The sequence below is a fragment of the Rhamphochromis longiceps genome, linkage group LG9 (assembly GCF_057381845.1).
Source record: "Rhamphochromis longiceps isolate RC_006_pf linkage group LG9, R_longiceps_female_GT1.1, whole genome shotgun sequence".
Classification (NCBI taxonomy): Eukaryota; Metazoa; Chordata; class Actinopteri; order Cichliformes; family Cichlidae; genus Rhamphochromis; species Rhamphochromis longiceps.
In genome coordinates, this window is record NC_140565.1 from 13,631,294 (window position 1) to 13,652,370 (window position 21,077).

The window sequence follows — 21,077 nt, forward strand, 5'->3', positions numbered from 1 at the left end:
AAGCTTCTTAGATGAAGTAATTCTTCCGTTAGGAGAATTAAACCTTAGTGACACACAAATAAATGCTTCAGCTGCACTTCAATCATTCGAGATATGCTTTGTTCTTCAATGATTTTATTTTCTGTATATCAAAGAAAGCATAATGGAGACCAAACACAAAAGGCAGGTACAAGTGAGGAGGAAAAATAAGCTTAATCAAAAATCTAACAATTCAGAACAACACTGCCACTATTATTGTTCAATATTCATAGGAATACCATACTCTTTCTGAGCAGAGTGGTGGCATTTAAAACCATTATGAATCAATAATCAAAAACAGTGATGAGTAGTAATAATAAATCGTATAAGTAGTAGTACAGTTATAACAATAGTGATAATCAAAGTGACAATGAAACATAAGAGAATAAAAAGCAGATCTCCATAAAAACGTATCTAGTTTGGACAGTGCAACACCATGTCTATGTGTGTGCGCGTGTGTAATCCCAGTCTTGAGGATCAAGCACTCCAGTCCCTGCTTTACACACAAGATACAGTTTCCAACAGGAGTAAGAAATTATTAGTTGTCAAAGGACAGCATTACCCTCCTTGTTTCAAAAAAACCACACCGAGTGACTCTTAAATGTTGTGGTGATGGCTGTGTTCATTTGAAATGCCTGTAGCTTGTGCAAAAATTGTGGACTAGTGCAAGTGTCAAGCCGTGGGACGTCCTTTACAGTTTGCATTTGCGAACACCTCTCCTGCTCTCTGTCAACCTAAAGATTGCTTTTTGGTTTTTGAATGACAGAAAGCAAAGGGAGGATTACTTTGGAATATCAGGTTTGTTTTTTTTAATATATTTCTTTACAAAAAAAAAGTTCATGTTTAGTTTTGCATTTTGTTAAAACTATCAATAGTAACATTAATATACAACTTAAATTGAAGGAAAACATCTTTAGTATGTTAACACAGCACCATCTTATTAGCTCTCACTCCACACACTTTTTTTTTTCCTTTTAGGTTTCCTAATTTGCTTCCTAGATTTGAATATCTGTTTGTCCCTTAAGGATGCTTGTAATACCCAGCTGTCTCCCTTGTTGTGGTTTCAGATATTAGCTCTCGTTTCACAGCACAAACATTACAAGAATCACCCACTCTGCTTCAAAACTGAGGGGGGGGAGAAGAAAAAAACAAAAACCCAAGAGGAAAACAAGTATGGGGAGGAGGGGGACAAACCATTTCAAACCCTGCTGTCTCAGTCTAGAGTTTTGGCTTTTGACCTAAAAAAATCTTTTAAAAAAAATTAAAAATAAAAAATAAAAAAAAAGAATAAAGATCTGTTATGCCAGATTTGAATTGCTTTTTGTATCATTTGTATAAATATTGAAATGATTACAGAAATTCGTAACTTTGCTGTCTAAAGCCCCTTTCAGTGGTGACGGCATCCGTCGGCTCCTTGTCCGAATCGACATGCAGGTCACCTGTGTGTAAAAGGTAGTGCGCCAGCCTGGTTAACACTCAGGTATCACTTTGAGCGCGCACACACACACACACGCACACACACGCACACACACACGCACACACAGAGCATGCTGTTGGCAAGTTTTCTACACAGTTTGTAATCTGCTATACATTGAAAATATTCTTCTATGGTGCATTTTCATTAATCCCAAGTCAGAAGGGATGTGTTTCGGAGCCTGTGTAGGAGGGATGGGGAATCATCAGTCTTAGCAGCACCATGCAGCACACAAAAGTGACCTACAAAATGGGGGGTTAGCCATCCTTTTTTAAAGAGACTAGTGAAGCCAGGAATTTTAAGTCTGAAAAGGGCTTTATACATAGTATTTGCAAAAAAACCAAAAAACAAACAAACAAAAAAAAAACCCAACACACACACACGGTGAGGAAATCAGCCCAATTTGTCAAATTCAGACTGAATTCTCCAACAGGAATCTCCCGGACTTGGACGTGTATCCCACAGTAGCCGTTTAAAAAAAAAAAAAAAAAAAGTAATCTTCACCCACCAGTCTGAAGAGCTAAATTCCAAAATGAGACGCACACATTTGGGTAGGAAGTGAAATTTACAGCAAACGTGTGAAAGCATGATAGTTTGTAATTCTACACCTTGGCCAAGAGATTGCTGACAACTTTATAAACATGTGACATTCACAAATATTCTCCCAAAAACAAAAAAACGTTAATGTAAAAGCATTTTGGAATAAAGCTCTTCTTCAATACGCCCAAGTATTATACTCACACCTAAAGCATGTTTCATTTGATTAGGGAAAAAAAAAACAAAAATCAAAAAAACAAACAAAAAAAAAAAAAACAACAAAAAAAACTATTTCACTTTATATTAAGGCATCCAACATGCATCAGCGTATCCTTCCATAAAAGACACCTGCATTCGAATGCTTAAAAACATTTCAAAACAATGTAAAATGTGTCAAAGTGCGGTATGCCAAAGATTCTACTTCCCTCAGCCTCTTTTTGCGCTGCCTATTTGGATTGTCGTGAAACTATGAACATGAATATGGGAACAATTCAACAGCCCTATTCTCTCCAAAGTACCTCCTTTTATATCCCAAAGTAGTGAGTAGACAAAACTCTTCATTTCACCCTTCTGTGGCAATTAAAAAGGGTGGCGGTTAAGACCAGTTCTTTCTCTCCCAATGATTTAGTCCAGTCGTATTTTATCCAAGCAATCTTTGCCCTAAAAGTGAAAGTAGGCGTGAGAAAAACAATTCCACAGGAGCAAAGTGGGAGTTATACATGTCAGCATTTCCATGTTATCCCAAAAAGTGTTTCCCAAAAATCCCCCCATGGCCTCTGCCAAAAAAAGAAAGAAAAAAGAAAAAGGAAACACTTGCATCAGTTTTTAGGGTACAACAGCTCAAGCGTGGCAAGCTGAGTGCCTTTACAAATTATAGGAAGGTCATAGAAGTAAGGTAATACATAACCACAGGGTTAGGACCAAAAATGTCTGGATAAAATGAGGATTAAGGGAACTCTGAGGAGGGTGGGGGTGTTATCACTTATCAGACAGCAACTGATTAAGTGACAAGCAGCAAGAAAAGAGTCTGCTGTTGTATTTGATACCAGGTGAGCTCTACAGATAACGGATATCAAGTCAGTGTAGGTTGAGCAAAGGATAGCAGGTGCAAGGGGGGAGCAAACATCAAAAACTAAAGAATATTAGTTTTTGAGGATTAGTGCTCAAATCTGTTTATTAAAATCTGAGGAGCCCAAATGGGTCCAACAATAGTCAGTGTGCAGACCAATCCTGATCTGAGTCTTTAACTGTTGCTGGTGGCCATCGCTGGAGGCAACTCGATTATTATCTCCCCTTCAGAACCACCGCCAGAGCTGGTTACAGTAGTGGAAAGAGCAGCACTGCTGGTTCCGCTCTTGTTGACGAGCGCCGTCGGCTGGCCAAAGTTAGTGGTTCTCAGGGTTGCCAGGTGACGCGGAGAGAAGACGTGGGCCCTTGCTGCAGCCCGGGATTCAAATGAGACGTTGCAAGCATCACAGCGCCCCGTCAGGGTCTCCTTTGGCACCGGCTGACCGGGCACTGGGGAAGCTGGAGGTTCGGTAACCATTAGCTGAACAGGCTTGGGCAGGATGGGTCGATTGGCCTTGAGAGCGCTGTACTGCAGGTAGCTTCCTGAGCTCATGTCTACCTTCCCGCCTGAAAGAGGAGACTGAGAATCCCACATTGGAGTGTGGAGATGCAAACAGAGAAGGAAAGGAGGTATGTTTAATGTTCAGAGTTTTAAAATGAACAAAGCAAAATTTAGGCTGTCTGGATATTTGCTGAGGACAAGTTATCAAGTTTCCTTAAATTTGAGCAATATTACCGAACTCAACCATATCAGCAACCTTATGTGTATAAAGTGGTAATCCCAAAAGACAAGAGTCAAGCAAGCTTGTCATTAAAGTAGTGAAAGCTAGTGAGGGAATTTGGAGCTTTTATTTGTCAGATATTTTTAAGTAGGATTACTGAAATACATGCCCATTGCTTTACTTTATCCATTTATGTCTCAACTGATTTTCCAGGGTAGAAATGGTTGAATGTAATACTCCAACACCACCTCTAAAACCGCACAGCAGACCGAAATAAAACTCTGATTCAACATATTTTTAAAGAAAAGCATGTGTTCCTACTCTCTGCATTACATTTGCAAATATAAACAGTAAGTTTGTATTTTTAACGATGTATCAATAAAAAAAAAAAAAAGAGGGAAAAAAGTTGTTTGTTTTTTTAATGTCATTCTCATAGAAAAACTTGTCAGCTTACCATTTTCTCCTGCTGCAGCCTCCAGCGCTTCTCCTTCGCTCTTGTGTTTTGGAACCAAATCTGCACCACCTTGAGCGGCAGGTTGAGCTCAGTGCCAATTGCCTCGCACTCCATGGCGTTGGGATGGGCACAGGTCTCGTAACATGACTGCAGAATGGACAGTTGTAGGCAGGACAAATGAGTGCGTGGTCTACGGCTGGATGAGTGGGGCAGAAAGCTGCTTTCTGTTGGGCTTGATTTAGCTACACATGGGGTGGAAGGGCTGGCCACTTTGGCAGAACTAGGGGTGTTAGGGCTGACTGGTGCAATGCTGGGGGTGGGAGGAGGGGGGATGGTACGAGGAGCTGTGTGCGTAGGAAGAGCCAGTTGTTCTCTTGATAGAGTGTTGATCTTAATGGGGACTTTGGAAGTCCAGTAGTTCAGCCCATTCTGTTTTTGTGGCACCACTGCTGTGGCTGAAGGCCTGTTGTTGATGGGAGTTGTGGGGAGCTTCGGCACCATGCGGTTAGTGGTTCCTGGTCCAAGACCAATCTCATTTTCGTTATCCCGCTCCTCATCGGTCTTTTCTTCCTCACTCTCATCTTCTAGCTTTCGTTTCAGGGCTGGTCGTGGGGCAATTGGAATCAAATCCTTGGGTGGCACCAAGAGGACAGGGGTATTTGCTTTGGGTGCAACTTTAACCATGGTGATGTTGCTGGTGGTTTCGAGCGTGGTCTTTGGCACTGCAGAAGCACTGCTGCTCACAGGAGATGCTGTGGTGGAAGAAACGATCTCCTTCGGCTTTATAGGAACGGGGGATATTTTTTTCATCACAACTGGCGCTTGTTTGGCCAGTTCATTTACAGGCTCCCTCTCTGTCTTGATGAGGGTGCGAACAATCGGAGTAGTTGTAATTCCCCCAGTATTGTTTGTAGCAGGCTTGTTAGTGAATATGGGTTTGGAAAGAGGCCAAGTAAATTTGATGAGAGGTTTGCCAACTGCCGCCAAGGTCCCGTCGCCGATGAATCTGACCTCGCCTTTTCTTTCCCTTGCCCTCATGTTCTGGAACCAAATCTGAACCACCTTCTTTGGAAGGTGAACCCACTCTGAGATCTGTTCAAACTCATGTTTCCCAGGATTTGGGTCTTTGAAATAGCAGCCATACAGAATATCAAGTTGTTCTGCTTGTATGATGGTCCTTGAACGACGCATATCCCGGTACCTTTTTCCTTTGGACTTCCTCTGCTCCTGTTCTTGCTCCCTCTCCTTTTCTCGGTCCCTTTCCAATAGTGTGGTGTTCATTTTTTCTCCAGGCCTCATATAAATGCTAGACTTGGTCACATTACTGCAGTTGACCATGTTTGTAACATTGTTAGAAGAGGGCATGGCAGTAAGAGATTCCGGCTTAACCTGGACGACTACCAGACCTTTGGATGTGGGCCTCAGGCCAAGTCCGTCCAGCAACTGTCCCTTCTGTGCTGCAATTGTATCAGCCAGAGATGAGGACAGAGCAGACTTTGAGCTGTTTTTGCCCATGCTGAGATCAAGAGCTGACTCACAGTCGTCACCATTGGACAGGTAGTGGGAAGTTTGGTTTTGTGAGAAGAGAGATTGCGAGAGAAGAGAGTTGGAGAAGCGTGTGATGGTTGGTGGGTTGGGAAAGATGGGGACTTTGCTTCCATCCCCAACCACCGAAGGAGTAAGGGAGAGAACATAGGGGCTAAGAAATGGAGTAGAAAAGGGAGTGAATGACAAGGGAAGTGAGTGGAGAGCACCAGTTGGGATTTCAGAGGGATCTGCTGCATTGGACTGTGAGCTTGGAGGATCACCTTGGGCCTCCAACTCTAGATCTACATCTGGGTCTTGCCTTTCCTTTTTTAGCTCCAGATCATGTTCAAACTTCTCTCTCTGTTTTTTTCTCTTGGCCCCTTGACTACCTCCGCCATCCTCATCTTCGTATTCATCCTCTGCATCGGAAAGAAACACAGTCGTGGAGCGCAATACCTTTCCTCCAACTGAACCCTTATCGCCGTGGACCTCCCGCTGTGCTTCGTCTTTAGCAGGGCTTTCAGGATCATCTCTTAAAGACCCATTCTGACTTTCCTCATCTGAAACAATGACAGAAGTGTAGACCTCATTCTCTGAATCCGATGTGAGACAGGAATCTCCCTGACCCTCCCTTCCCAACTCCCTGTGTTTGCGTTTCCCTCTTGTACTAGACAAATCCATGGCCTGATTACTAAATGGTTCAGCATCATCCTCACCTTCTGCTATTATGAGTGAGCTTTCCTCGTCATCATAGTCATTATCAGAACTCTGACAATTTCTTGTAACACCGGTCAGCTGTTCCAACTCTGTCGCCCTCTGTCTTTGTTTTGTGTGTCTAGCTTGGGTCAGCCACCTTCGAACCTCTTCTTCAGAAAGACCCACCTCTCGGCCCAGCGCTTCACAGTCCTCATGGGGAGGACTTGCAGCATCAGCCTCACTACGTGACTCAAAGAAGGCCCAGAGAACCTCTGACTGGAACTCTGAAAGCACTGGAAGGTCTGGATAAATGGAATCCACTGTATTACAATGAAGACGATTTTGGCTGTTAGTTAAGGCATTGGTACTTGAGCTGGATTTTGGAGTGCCAAGAGAGCCACATGGGCTTGTGCCTGATTGGGATTTTTGAGGAGTAGAATCAGGACTAAGGGTAAGGTTTAAATTTACAGGACTGAGGCTCGAGTTGCTGGGCACAGATGCAGAAGGGGAGAGGTTGTTATTGCGGAGGCTCTTCTCTGTGCCCGCTGGGGAGAGATTCAGGCTAGCTGCTTTATCACCTTCCAGGTCCAACTGATTTGTTGAGCAGTCTCCATCTGTTGTGCTGTCTTCATGTGCCTTCCCATTGTTTTCATTATTCTCAACCTTTATGTTACTTTCTATATCAGAACACTGTGAAACGTCTGTACTGTTCTCCTCCTTATGTTTCTGGGCAGTACGGTTATGCTCATCTTTGACCTGATCAGAGATCTTTTCTTCAACAGTCTCATTTCTAGCCTCACTTTTTTGTTCTCTCTCACTCTTTAAAGTCTGTTTTTGCTCTTCCCCACAGAGCTGTATGTTTGTTGGAACTCCTGCAGAGGGCCACTGGTTCTGTAAGCTGTTAAGTCTTTGGGTTAGAAGGGCTTGCTGGGCTGTGCTGAGACCTACAAGTGGCACGCACTGGGTAAGGAGCTGGCCCTGCTGGTTCTCTTGGTGCTGCTGGGTTTGGGCTTGGAGCCCATTTAAGATCAAGGGCATGACCATTTGAGGCTGAGGCACAAGCTGAGGTGCAGCGGCACCAGGAGCAGCACTAGCTGCAAACAGGGAGGGGAGGAGGGAGTGTGACAGCGTGTTGGGACTGGAAGTGAGGAGGGTGAGAAAGGCCGAGACCGCCTGAGCTGAGGCCACAGGGGAAGTGAGGAGGGAGGGAGCCACTTGTGAAGTTGGAATCTGCTCGCCTTCTTTCGCAGCAGTCACCATCAACGTCCCAGGAGCAGCACAGTTGGTGGAGGTAGCTGACTGACTGCTTCCACTTTCCGACGTGGTAACTACTGGGTTGGCAGCGCTGCCTCTCAAACCAGCAGCAGCCACTGCGCTGTTTGCAGCATGTGCAGCAATTCCAGCATTTCTGCTGCGGGTCTGGTGCAAGACAGATTTCATATGGCTCTCAAGGGTGATGGCATGATTGTAGGAGACTCGACATACAGAACACTGGTAGGGTTTGTTTGATATATATGGCCGAGACAGGATTGGAACTGAAGGAGTTTGGGGACTACTTTCTGCACCTTGTTTTCCAGAGCCTGTTGTCATTCTCTGAATGTGGGATGCAGAGTTGTAATGAACACTCAAGGCAGTTCTGCTGGGAAAACTTTCCAAGCAGGCATTACATTTGAATGAACGGGTGTTATTTTCAGCTGGCACACAGTTTTTACCAACTGACTTTTCACTAGCGTCTGGGATTTCTGTGTTTTCAGTTGCATTTTGCTGTTTGGCTCCTGTAAGTGGATTTCCCTCCTCTTCTGGCTCGGCTTCAGCTTCACCTCCCTCCTGTTCCATTATTCTCTCTTCCTCCATCTCTTTGTCTCCAAGCGTCTGGGTAGCGTCTGAACTCTTGATAGATTTGCAGGGGTCTGAAGTGATGTCTTCAGCAGGCTTCAGTTGTGAAGACTCAGCATCTGATAAGATAAATACACAATGAACAATCAAAATCAAATCAGTGGTGTAGTAAACAATAAATGTACATTTACATACGGCATGTAATTTGTATAAGTGAGAGGATTTTCCACTCCAAAAGCATGCTCTAACCTTACTCTTCGAGCCTCCTTTTGTCTTTACATAGTTTTAAAATAGATTATCACCATCAATCAGTAAAGGTCAACCAAGTTAAAGTTGTTGAGATATCCAATTAGTGCGGTTACGACAACAACGGGCATGTGTTATTATCCTTTCAATTTTATAGTTTACTTCTCATGTGTTAATTACAAAAACAAGCATCACTCTCACCTGAGGACTTGTGAGCGCCTTTGTCCTCGTCTACACGGGCAGCCCGTTTTAGAACAGCCTGATAACAGAAAAGGAGAGAGTCAGCAAAATTTCCATAGCAAACTTGACTGCGGAATGGCTCTTTCGAGATGAGCTGAATGCTATAATGTAGCTTCTGTGAAGCACAACATTTGGGTGTGACTCATTGATGTGTGGTTATATTACACATAGCGAGCCTGCCTTTAATTTGCAAATTACCCTTCAGGCATAAATTAAGTAGTCTTTGATCAATTGAGCCACCAGTAAAATTCCCTTCATTTCTTAACATTATACACAACTAAACCATCGTGGTTCTTTACAGACTGTTCACAGAGATGCTTACTTTTTCAAATGTGATGGCTACTTAAATACTTTCAAAGTGACATACTCGGTAACAGGCTAAGCCAAACAATGAGATGTTCAAACTATTTAAACAACGATCACAGTCCTGACTACACAAAGGGGATATGCACAAACAAAGTCATGAAAACAGAAATTACTTCAATCACATTTTAAACTACTATTAATTACAGTAGTGTGCAAAAGTCTTGCGCTAACACAGATGAAAATATCAGTTTAAAGCAAGTTTACACAATTCTAAAAAGTTTTAAAATCAATATTTGGTATGACCACTTTTAACCAGTAACACAGCCTGAACCCTTATCATTGCTTTAAGTAGTATTAAGAAATAGTTCTCCAGGCATCTCGAAAGACATTCAAAGCATTTCTTTGGATGTTGTCTGACTTTTTTTTCCTGTTATCTACCAAGATGATCCCACACAGCTTCAATAATGTTGAGGTCCGGGCTCTGGGGAGGTCAGTCCATGACTGAATGTTTCTTTGTGTTCTTCTATCCAAATATTACTTCACCGGCAGTGTGTTTGGGATTACTGTCATGCAGCAAAAATTAACCGCTTCTTAAAATATATTGCATGGTAGCTCAAAAATCTGACATTGCTTTTCATAATTCATCATTTTCACAAGATCCCCAACACCAATGACTGAAATGCAGCTCCAAACAATGACAGGGCCTCCACTGTGTTTTAAGGATGATCACTGTTGTACTGTCCTAGCCTCCTCTATAAAATACTGATAATAATTTCAGTGAAAAAAAAAAAAAAAAAAAAAAAAAAAGATCTGTTGACACAGATTTGTGTACTTTGTCATACCTCAGCTTTTTCTCTCAGTTTCCTTTACTCAATGATTTTTTTTGACAGACACCCTTCCACTGAGACCATTTCAGATGAGGCTTCAGTGATGGATCAACTGAAGGGCCAGATGCACCTCTCAGGTTCTGTGTCAGGTCTTTACTAGATTGTCCCGCCAATTTCCTAAGGACATGACTTTCAGATGCTATTCATCATAGTTTTAGAAGGCTACCACTTCTTTTGTCCTCCACTTGTCCAGTTTACTCAATTTTTTAAGGGCACACTGCACACCATGCCATGAAGGGCTCACCCTATCGGTGAAAAATAAATAAATAAATAAAGCTGGTTCCTGTTATCTTTGATCTTGGACATTTTTAAATAGTCACCTAAAGAAATGAGAACAAGTGTGTTTTTGTGACAAGCTGCTAGTAACAAAGTGTCTAAAAATACATTTTAAAAATGGTTCTTAGTCAAGTTCTCCGTTGTGTAGACAACATTCAACACAGTTTCATCCCTTCAGTTAGGTGCTATAACAAACAAACAAAACATTTGTTTCTCCATGTACTGACCATTTCCTCTGAAAATGGTCAGTACATGGACTAAAGAAAAGGCGAGTAAAAAAAAAAATTAGCCAATGCTCAAAGAAAACCTTTCAAAGACCTTCAGAAAGTCATATATATATATATATATATATATATATATATATATATATATATATATATATATATATATATATAATGACACATACACAGAGAGGAGTGACTCAATACTTTGCACGGTACTGCATATACTACTGAGATCTATGTATCACCAATGGTTGTATAGAAATACATTTTTCCTCTTGATTTTAAGTAAACGGTATTACAAATTAAGAATTTAACTGGCTTAGTTGTGTTTTCCATTGCTTAACAATGCCAATTTTCTAATGCATTTCATACTATGCCAGCTACAACAGAGAGGAAACTACAATACCTCAGCACTAAACACTGGCGCACTGGTTTTATTTTAACAGTAGATTACAGTCTATCTCTGACCACTGTTCCTCTTTGACAATGTATTTTTCCTGTTTTGCATTCATCACCATGACTTCTGATACTTCTGTGCTTGCCTCGTCACTTAATTAATCATGCATTTGTTACCCCAGCATTTATAGCATCGACACTAAGGCTTGTGTAACTTTCCTGCCTCAAAGGCAACTATTAAGTTGGATAAGCATCACAGGAAAAAATTTTTTAAGAAGTTGTGAATTTGATTTAAGTTATTATGTCTAATCCCTGTATAACAGCCAGGAAGAAGTGAGATCATTAAACATTATGCACGTAACTGATATATTACCCAATATAATCAGGCTGTATAACAAGAGGAAGGAGGGGGGAAAAACATGAACTCAGCCATAATTTGACATACTTTGGCCATAATGCCATGCCACACTTACAATATCCAGCAACCTGTCGACACACGATGAAAGCACGCTGTGTTGTTGGGTGAGATGTAGAGATAGGGAAGATCTGTCTGATTGCCCTTTTTGGCACAGGGGGCACAACCACTCTGCCACCCCATTCCTTTCACTGCACACCGCCTCTCCAGACTCCTCCTAACAAACACAAATAGACGTTTGAGAATCCTGCCCTTCAGGAGTGGTTTCTTTGCGAAAAAGAAAAACAAAGCAAAACAAAACAAATGATGCATAAAGTATTTCATAGAAAAAGAAAGAAATTAAGATGTGATGCAATAACTGCAGTTTATGAAAGGGACTGACCAAGCTCAAGGAGGGAGTTAGACACAGACCAAGACAAACTGTTACTGGATGAATATCCACGTCAATAAATCTAATCACAAATAAGTACCTCAGTGTCACAAGAGTTGCACTTCTAACTTTCTAAAGAGATTGCTATTATTTGTCCACAACGACCAATTACACATCAACTCAAACTGTTTAAGTGGCAGCTTTGTAATGTAAATGAGTACACCTCACACTCGTAGATGAATTTACAAGGCACTGATGCGAACTCAAAGTTGCTCCTGGATACAAGATCGACTTAATAAACATATCTTTGTTGCCATTCTGACAATAAATCCGTACATACAATACCGAAATAAATGCAGAATAACCAGAGGAGCACACTCGATGCAAATCATAACATGCACTGCCCGAATTTACAAGTACACTGTCTCTCAGATCACAAATATCCCCACTGGTTTTGACTAATACGAGGAACATGTGCCCAGCATACTGCATATATTCTGATACCACACTGTACTCGCTCACCGTGCAGGATTAAAAAAAATAAATGAAATACTCGGGCTCCCATACAGTCTTAAGGAAACCAAACAAACCGCTGGTAGTGTGAATATTACCACAGAGCTTTCATGTATACTTCGGCTAAAATTCACAATCAAAGGTGCAGCGGAAAAACACGGGAATTCGTGCCCATGAGGAGAAATACCAACACAGCTCCCATCCTCACTTCCTCGTCATGCCAATTAGCAAGCTAGCAGGGTTATATGACCAGATAATATTTCGACGAGTCTACATCTGCAGAGTGTATCGCGTTTAATAGCTCCTAGTCACGAGTTTAATCATCAAAAGCAGAAGACCTACCTAAACTGGCATCTTCTTGGCCGTAGTTGGCTAATTAACGAGCAGCCTAATTAGCTATGCCGAGCAGAGACGAATCAATTAGCTAGCAAGCTAGGCGCTGTGAAGCCCCCCCTGTAACGTCGCATTACAGTGGTGTTTCTGGAAACGCTGGCTGCCAGTTAGTTTACTGAAAATAAAAACCTGCAGTCACAGCCACACTTCTCCGAAACTGTACAAGACAAGGCAGGCGTCCGCGTAATCTCGCTCCTGGCTCTCTCGGTTAAGGCTGAGCGATGATTAAATTAATAAACAAAAAGGAGGGGGTGGGGGGCTGTGCTATTAACAGTCGTGTCACTTTGCTAGCTAGCCTGTTAGCAGGCAGAGATAATTAACCGCTCCTCAAACTGTCTCCCAACTGGCCGCTCTACACTCCCTACAAAACTCTGCCTCGGCCAGGTGGGGAAACTGCAGCTTCAATAACCGAGCGAGTTTACCCAGGATAGACGATAGACTCATAGGCTTCATATTAAAATAAAAAACAAAACCTCGGCCTCGAGTTATTTCCTTACCCCTCTGATTATAGGCTGCCAGTCGGGCATCTAGTGTTGCACTGCCCGCCGCCTGCTGCTCAACAGCGCAAATTGAGGCCTAGCCGGACTAAAGCCATTTAATTAATGAACGTGGGCTCCGCTTACAGATGTGTTAGAAGCACTCGCACCCCCTCCTCCCTCGCCGCCCAGCAAGACCCCCTTTTTGGACGCGTCCTAGCGCTCAAATCCATACCTTAAACACTCACGGTGCAACACATGGCCATTTAAACTAGCGTTTTAAGAGCTTCGAGCCGTAATTGGCGAAAGAATTAGACACCGAAAAGCGAGTTAAAAAGCAGAGTACGTGCGCGGCGGTCGCCTCGACGATGGGGGTGGTGTAGGGAGAGCCAGGCAAAAGAGAGAGACGAGAGGCGAGAGAAAAAAGTTTGGGATTTAATGTTGGATTTCTATGAGGGATCGGATTAGTATGGGGCACGATCCGTCGTTTGCTCGATCCTGTAGCAGTCGCAGGCCACTCTCCCCGCTCAAATCGGCACAATTAACCGATCGCGAATGGCGTTTAATTAAGTTCGGAGCAATTAGCTAATGCGTTTTTTTTTTACCTGCATGGTCGCCGCTCCAGCACACGCACGCACACACACACACGCTTCCTCTGTGGCTCCTCAGAAGTGAAAAGTTTTCTTGCCTGCCCTCCCTCCCTCTCTCTCTTTCTCTCTCTCTCTCTCCTGTTCTCCCCCTCCCTTCATTCGCCCTATCCCTCTCTCCTTCCCCTCTTCCCTCTAGTAAACAGACCACAGCTCCCCCCGAGGCTGATTGCTGACATTCAGAGGGGACAGACACGGCAATCAAATCCCTTATGTAACCCCGCAGATATTACAGATAATTAATGTATGTTGAAACACTGATCGCTTATTATTGGGTAATAGAATTAATTAAGACAAAGAGAAAAAGGGGGAAATGGAGGATGAATGATATATTCATTTAGAGAGGTGGTGGGGGGAGAAAGAAATATCTTAATGCTCAAATTACACGGAATGCCCCTTAAATGCGAGAGCTCTTCCTCATTTTCACATTAAAAGGTGAATAATAAATGAGTCCCCATTCTGCCAACTTAGATTGTCACAAAGAGTGTGACGACTTAATTAAAGCTGAATAATGGAGATGTGACCGCGGAGCTTCCCTTCGCCGGCCTCCTCACACCCTCCTCCGCACGAATTCTGACATGTTTTCACTCAAACTATAGGTGTGGCGCACATCAACAGCCGACTATGTGGGATAAATATTTATGAAGCGGAGCGGATTAAAACTGCACCATCTGTATGTCCCCTGCGTTTCTGGGACAGGAAGTGATTTTCCTGAATATACCAATAGGTGTCCTTAATTGCGCCTGTGCGAAATCAAACGTTGCTGACGTGTAGCGGTCGCACAGATTGAGCTTTTTCTCTGATTTCAAAGCCGAATTGTTTGGAGTGAAGGAGCTGATGCGTGAAGGTGTGTGACGGTACACTTGGTGTTTTTTTGGAGACTCTGTGGTTCATATTGTTGATTTTGACATGTAGCTCCCGCACGATTCCACAGCAGCTGCACCGCCTGGGCTGAACGGCTCGAGTGTGATAATTAGACCGGTGTAACTTACTAATGGAGATACGTTTTTTGTTATTTTGTAACATACATAGGTTACATTATAACATTTAAGGACAGTCAATAGTAACTGGGGTGGCTGTTTAAGTGGAAGAAAGTTAGCATATCATTAGCAATAGCACAATGTAAACAACCTTTTACGAGGAAAGACATTTATGTATATAACCTAATTTTAGTCAAAATATAGAAAACTAAAGGTTATATAATTTTCTTAATATTATTATATTAGTATAACTGTATTATTACTGATGCTTGTACTGTATTTCAGTGTAGAGCAGGTTAAATTACAGGCTGAATTTTGGCAGTACTTGCCAGCCACTTAGGTATACCTTGCTAGTACTGGATTGGATTTTTTACATTTAGAGCTGCCTTAATTCTTCATGGCATACATTCAATAAGCTGTGGAAACATTCCTAAGAGATTTTGCTCCACATAGACATGAAAGCATCACACAGTTACTGCCGTTTTGTCCAGCTGCACTTGCGTTCCCCCACATCCCAAAGGTGCTCTGCTGTATTGAGATCTGGTGAGGGCATTTGAGTACAGTAAACTCACTTTTATTAAGAAAAACAAAAAATAACACTTGCTAGCTCGTTGTTCACGCTAAATTCTGACCCCACCATCGAGCAATGGAGGGCCATCAAATTAGTTAACATTTTTCCCGTAGTACTCAGGTAGGCTGTGGTGTTTAAGCCATGTTCAGTTGCTACTAAGAGGTTCAAAATGTGGCAACAAAATGTTCCCTTCACCATTACACTGCCAGCAGCAGCCTGAACTGTTAATATAAAGCAGGATGGATCCATGCTTTCTTGTTTACACTAGTTTCTGACCCTACCATCATGATGTCACAGCAAAAATCGAGGCTCATCAGACAAGGCAATGTTTTTCTAGTCCTGTTCTTAGCTTGCTGTAGCCTGTCTGCTTCAAGGTTTGACTTGTTGTGCATTCAGAGATGCTCTTGTGCATACCTTGGTTGTAGCAAGTAGTTCTTTGACTTTTTCCTTCCTATTAGCTCAAAGCAGTCTAGCGATTCTCCTCTGACCTCTGGCATCACCAAGGTGTTTTCACCCAGTGAACTACTTCCCTCTGGATGTTTTCTCTTTCTCAGAAGGTTTTTTTTTGGAAACCCTAGAGATGGTTTTGTGTGAAAATCCCAGCAGATCATCACTTTCTGAAATACTCAAAGCAGCCTGTTGGCTAATTAACAATCTTGTCACATTCAAATTCACTTTAGTCACCTTCCTTCCCGTCTGTTGCTCTGTTTGAACCCCCAACAGGTCATCTTCACCACCACTCATCAGCAGTGGTGTTACAGCAACATAACAAAACATTTCCCATAACACAGTCAGTCTGTGCTTTCTGCCCACCAATGAGAGCATTAACTCATCATATACAACATACACCATTCTATTTATATCACTCCTACAGTGACTTTAAAGTAGACGTGGGCGTATTTGCAGTGCATTACACTATCACTTTGGATCTCACCATGTTTTCTTTCTTGTTTTTCTTGTTTGTTTTCTTTTAGATGAGTGTTGAAGTGGAAAGGAAATTTTTATGCAATGCCGACACCCTGAAAAAACTGGAGGAGATCGGGGGTATGTGTTTAATTTGTCCGCCACACATTTACACATGAATCCAGTCAGATCGGAGGCATTTATCTGAAGCTCTGATCCACGACGAATTATAAACGGCCACTGAAAGGCTTTTCCAGCATTTAATGGCACTAATTCCTGTGGTTGTTGTCTAACTGTAGTGACACTGGCCATCTGTCTTTGGTTAATGATGAAGTTTAATTATCTGTATCAGCCTTTTTACATTTTATTTATTAAATTATCTATTTTAAAAAATCCCTTTTTCCATCAGCAGTTTGCGTTGGCCAACAGCAGATTCACGACCAGTATTTCGATACTCCTGAGTTTCACCTGACTTTGAGGGACATGTGGCTGCGTAAACGTAAAGGATGCTGGGAGCTCAAGTGCCCGACAGCAGAAGCGCAGAGCGGGAAGCAGGGTGAAGCAGCAGCATCGCTGTGCACCCGTTACAAGGAGATAACCAGCCTGCCTGAAATTCACCTGAGAGTCAAAGAGGTCATAAAACAGGACAGAGAGTCAGAGGCGGGCTTCTCACAGGAAGATGAGTCGTGGCTGAGCAAACTGGACCTGGTGTGCTTTGCAGAGTTTACAACAGCACGGTGCTCGTTTACTTTAAAGGAGGAGGGCGTGCAGATCGATCTGGACCAGGCTGACTTTGGCTATCATGTGGGGGAGATAGAAGTCCTCATATCAGAGGGAGGAGATGAGCAGGCTGCACTGGAGAAGATCAGAAAAACGGCAGAAAAGCTGGGTATACGCTCTCAAACATTTAACACATCCACTGCCTTATACTGTGTATTATTAAGCGTACCTGTGAAGTAGTGAAGACTTTTTTCTCTTCTTTTTCACAGGGCTTACTGGAGATCAGCGAGTTAAAGGAAAAATGGATGTTTACCTCAAAAGAAATCACCCTGAGCACTATGCAAAACTGCTTAGTGAACACATCCTGTAAGAGATCATACTGCATCTGTACAAATATGGGAACAAAAAAAGGTCTTATTTACTATAAAAGGTAATATTCTGTAATAAAGTATAGATTTATAAACTCAATTGCTACGTGAACTTTTTGTATGTGAGGTTATGTTTTAGGGGGTTTGGGGATGGGTTTGGGCATTCGATCAGAGTTTATATTAATTTATTGCTAATGATGACAATGTTTTCTTACCGAGAGTAAAGATGTGTACTCACAAAGAGGAGGAACTGGTTTGTGACATGTGGCAGAGGATCTTCTGATTGCTCGGCACACATTTATAGAGTGATGAAACCGTCCCATTGTCTTTTCAAAGAAACTTTCTTCACAGTATTTAAATCTGAATGTCTCACTAAAAACATTTGCACTTGAATGTTCTAGCGTTCAGAATTTGACTTGTTATATGTAGATACATATCTTTTGACGTATGCCATGCTTTGCAAGCAGTCACCTTTACGAGAGACTGTTTTTGGAGGCACTAATTAGTTTGTCATGTCCACGTCGTTATTAAGTAACTATTAAGTAATTACACAATGATAAATGAATACCTACAGTTGGTTGTGTGTATGTGGGCGGAGGGTGCAGCTATGTTTGTATTCCTGTCTGTATGAGAACATTTAGTGACATTAATCCATTGTCCATCCTCTTAATCCTAAAGGCCAAACCCTACCCAAATCCTAGTTTTAACCCTTAAAACCCAAATTATAACCCCAACAAAACAAAAGCCTCCTGTGCACAGCCACATCTCAAACAGGCACAATCACACACATTTAGTGAGTGTATCCTTGTAGCTGCACTCCTTCCAAAACAGTAACTTCCCTGCATGTTGCACGTTCAGGTCACACCTGTAAGTTGGAGCTATGGATAAATAGGGTCCAAATAGCCTGTTTTAGATCCAATTTAAGACCCAGGAAGCACAGAACAGGTTGCAAAGAACAGAGTGAGGACTGCAACCTTTCAACTAAACAAAAACATGTTCTGCTACTTAAGTCAAAATAGCTATTGCGCAGCATCTTGATTGTCCCAGAAATATTTTCTCCTTCAACCTATTGTTTACATTTACAGTTACATGCATTGTTAGAGTTATTATCATCTTAAATCTGATCATGAGAAAATGTTTGCCTGCTTCAGAGACACACAAGGGGCTGCACTGAGCGTGTTGTTCACGGTGAGAAAAAAAAGTGCTCCAGTGATGTCATTAAAAAGCTTCCCGCCTCATGACTATCTGTTTGTTTTCTTCAAAAAGATTTCTTTGTTATGATGTGTACCAGAGATTAGATAGAAATCAGTCAGTTCAGTGGTGGTTACAGAAAAAGGAGGGGAAACACACAGTTAGAGGACAAACTGTGACTTTAAGTTTGGCTCTTTAAGCTCCATCACTTCTGTCTGTTAACGACAACATTTCTAATAGTCCTGTGCAATATCTACTTAATGGTGATATATTCATTAGCAAGAGGAAAACACTGTATATTTTAAGCTACAAAGAAAAATTCATGTTCTTCCACGTCAGCTTGTATCAATGATAAATTACCAGAGTCATCCATGGATAATCCTCTTTCGTTTTGGGTCATGTCCAGTCAGGTGGATGCAATGGAGGAGGATTCTCAGAGGTGTAGACTGGTTCTCCTGCACCTGTTGTAGGCAGATCCACCTGGACACCTGGAATTCACACCACACACACCATGGCTTCTGCTGTGCACAGACAGCTGGTCTTGTTCACAGGAAGACTGCACAGGAGGCCAACTTCATGCAGGAGTTGTTACACAGGCAGTCCTGTGTCATGCAGAATGTAGATGATCCCTTAATTTAAAAAGAAAACAACCCATCATCATCTACCAATCAGACATGCAGTGGATCGATTCCCAGCTAAAAAAGTATCCTTGAGCAAGTACTAGCCCTTTGAGTTTCCCCTGATTCATCCATCAGAGTGTGAGTGTGTGAAAATGTTAGCTAAAGGTGTGTAGGTATAGATGAAAGCACTGCATGACGCTGTATGTGACTGGGTGAATTAGATTTATTATACAAAGCACTTTGAGTGCTCAAACTGAGTAGAAAGTTGCTGTATAAGCACCAGTCCTGTTATCAGGGGCGGATCTAGGGGGAGGGGCTTTGTTTTCTTAGAAGAGATAACGATATAATAATTAGTTATTATACCTCTGTACCATTTACAGAGGTATGTGCTACCCTGTGTAGATCTCTTGCTCCTCCTTTGTTCTCACATGTAAAATTTTCTAGATCAGTCACTGCCTGTTACCACTTACAGTTTCCATGTACAGTGATCACAACAGAAGTCTGAATGTTTCAAACTGCAACAACACTTATTTAATGGACACCACGGCCCATAAGTCAGGAGGTCATACTTGTAGCAAAGGAAACACAGAGTAAACCTAAGGCAGTCTGCATACGCTTACAATGTGATAGATGTTGGAGCAGAAATTTATTAGCCATACATCAAAACCAAGAGTAAATTCTGCTGAGGTTGTTTGCATTTTATATCTGGTGAAAAAATATGAGTGGTTCACTCCTATAGGCAGTTTAGAGTCACCAATCATCATTTAAAACAATAACTCTTAAAGCAGTGATTATTAAATAATGGATGATTCCTAACAATATTATAGCCTGTATCCGAGGCTGTTTTGTGCCTATAAATGTCCCTCCTCAGATATAACTTGCATGATATCCACTGGTGTTTGGTAAATAATAAAATAAATGTACTGTAAAACATGTAACACATGAAATGAGTCCGTTTTCAGCCCATGGCCCATCTGTAAGTGAGAGGCCCTGGATTAGTGGTTCAGCTGTTGGTATGTTGTTTGAATCTTCCTGTACGCTGTCAGCAAATTGTTTAGCGATAAAGAGCTTGCAGACATGTCATGAATTCAGAAGTCACATGTTGTGGGCTTTGATGACTCAGACCTTCTTCTCTTCATATTCACACATTATTTGTTGTGACACCCTCTGGAACACATTCCAAAATGTAGATTTTAGAGGCTAAGGTAGTTCGGTTAGTTGAGCCCCACGTCCACACAGTGGCCCTGGCAGCCAAATCCTGGGGGACTGGTAGACTGTTTTGTAGGACCTAAATAACGCAGGTGTCAAAAAATAGACGGGTTATTAAATTATAGGACCCCCGCCCTTCGGGAATAGATGACAAACACCTTCTTTACCATGAGCAACCTCAGACTTGATTCATTACGTTGAGGTGACACAGGAATGAGCAGTACAGTCGTTCACAATAAATAAAATAGATTGCTTAGTGGCACTTTAAGTTGCTTAGCTTGACATGTTATCATTTTTAGTTTCCTTCCACTTTACTCTGTGTGCTGTTTTCATTTTAGTTTGAAGAGAAGAAGGTCCCCCCCCCCCCCCCCCACCACCACCACCAGACACACACACCCAAAAAATAAATACATAATAATATGAAAAACTAAATTTACTAGCCAGAAGAGTCCAAGTCCATTCATTACGAGCGCCTTCAGTGTACGACTACAGTCTAATGTTTATCGTTATGTTAAAGTTATGTGAAGCCTATATGGGCTGTACATGCTCTGGACATATAAATATACGACATACATTACGAAATATTCTAATTATATATTATATATATTCTAATTATATTATATAATCCATATAGATTATATTTATTATATTTCTTTCACAAAATAAAATAATAAAATTATAAAATAATATATTTGAGTAAAAATTCCTGTAGATGGCCAAAAAAAAGACCCCCAAAAAACATCTGGTTTATCTTCTACTCTAAACTTTATTTAAACCTGTCAATAAATATTTTT

At 41.8% G+C, this 21,077-nt stretch overlaps 2 protein-coding genes across 6 annotated transcripts; one reads left to right on the forward strand and one right to left on the reverse strand.

Moving 5' to 3' along the window:
* Positions 1 to 108: 108 nt before the first annotated feature.
* Positions 109 to 13,822, reverse strand: zfhx2 (zinc finger homeobox 2). 3 transcript variants are annotated; one of them, XM_085418372.1, is made up of 5 exons: positions 13,680 to 13,822; positions 11,381 to 11,539; positions 8,780 to 8,837; positions 4,274 to 8,451; positions 109 to 3,677 (listed from the first exon to the last, which is right to left on the reverse strand). In XM_085418372.1, the coding sequence occupies exons 1-5, from the start codon at positions 13,683 to 13,685 to the stop codon at positions 3,273 to 3,275; spliced, it is 4,806 nt and encodes a 1,601-aa protein (XP_085274498.1). In that variant the 5' UTR covers positions 13,686 to 13,822; the 3' UTR covers positions 109 to 3,272. The 3 variants fall into 3 exon arrangements, with proteins under 3 accessions (XP_085274498.1, XP_085274497.1, XP_085274499.1); XM_085418371.1 differs by lacking the exon at positions 13,680 to 13,822 and adding an exon at positions 13,096 to 13,650; XM_085418373.1 differs by lacking the exon at positions 11,381 to 11,539 and having other exon boundaries at positions 13,680 to 13,800.
* Positions 13,823 to 14,426: 604 nt separating this feature from the next.
* Positions 14,427 to 20,987, forward strand: thtpa (thiamine triphosphatase). Of its 3 annotated transcripts, XR_014913285.1 has the most exons (5): positions 14,427 to 14,568; positions 16,247 to 16,316; positions 16,585 to 17,064; positions 17,165 to 17,325; positions 18,861 to 20,987. XR_014913285.1 is itself a non-coding variant. In XM_085418375.1 (4 exons), the coding sequence occupies exons 2-4, from the start codon at positions 16,247 to 16,249 to the stop codon at positions 17,263 to 17,265; spliced, it is 651 nt and encodes a 216-aa protein (XP_085274501.1). In that variant the 5' UTR covers positions 14,427 to 14,568; the 3' UTR covers positions 17,266 to 18,491. The 3 variants fall into 3 exon arrangements, 2 of the variants coding, with proteins under 2 accessions (XP_085274501.1, XP_085274502.1); XM_085418375.1 differs by lacking the exon at positions 18,861 to 20,987 and having other exon boundaries at positions 17,165 to 18,491; XM_085418376.1 differs by lacking the exon at positions 18,861 to 20,987 and having other exon boundaries at positions 16,588 to 17,064; positions 17,165 to 18,491.
* The last annotated feature ends 90 nt before the right edge of the window (positions 20,988 to 21,077 follow it).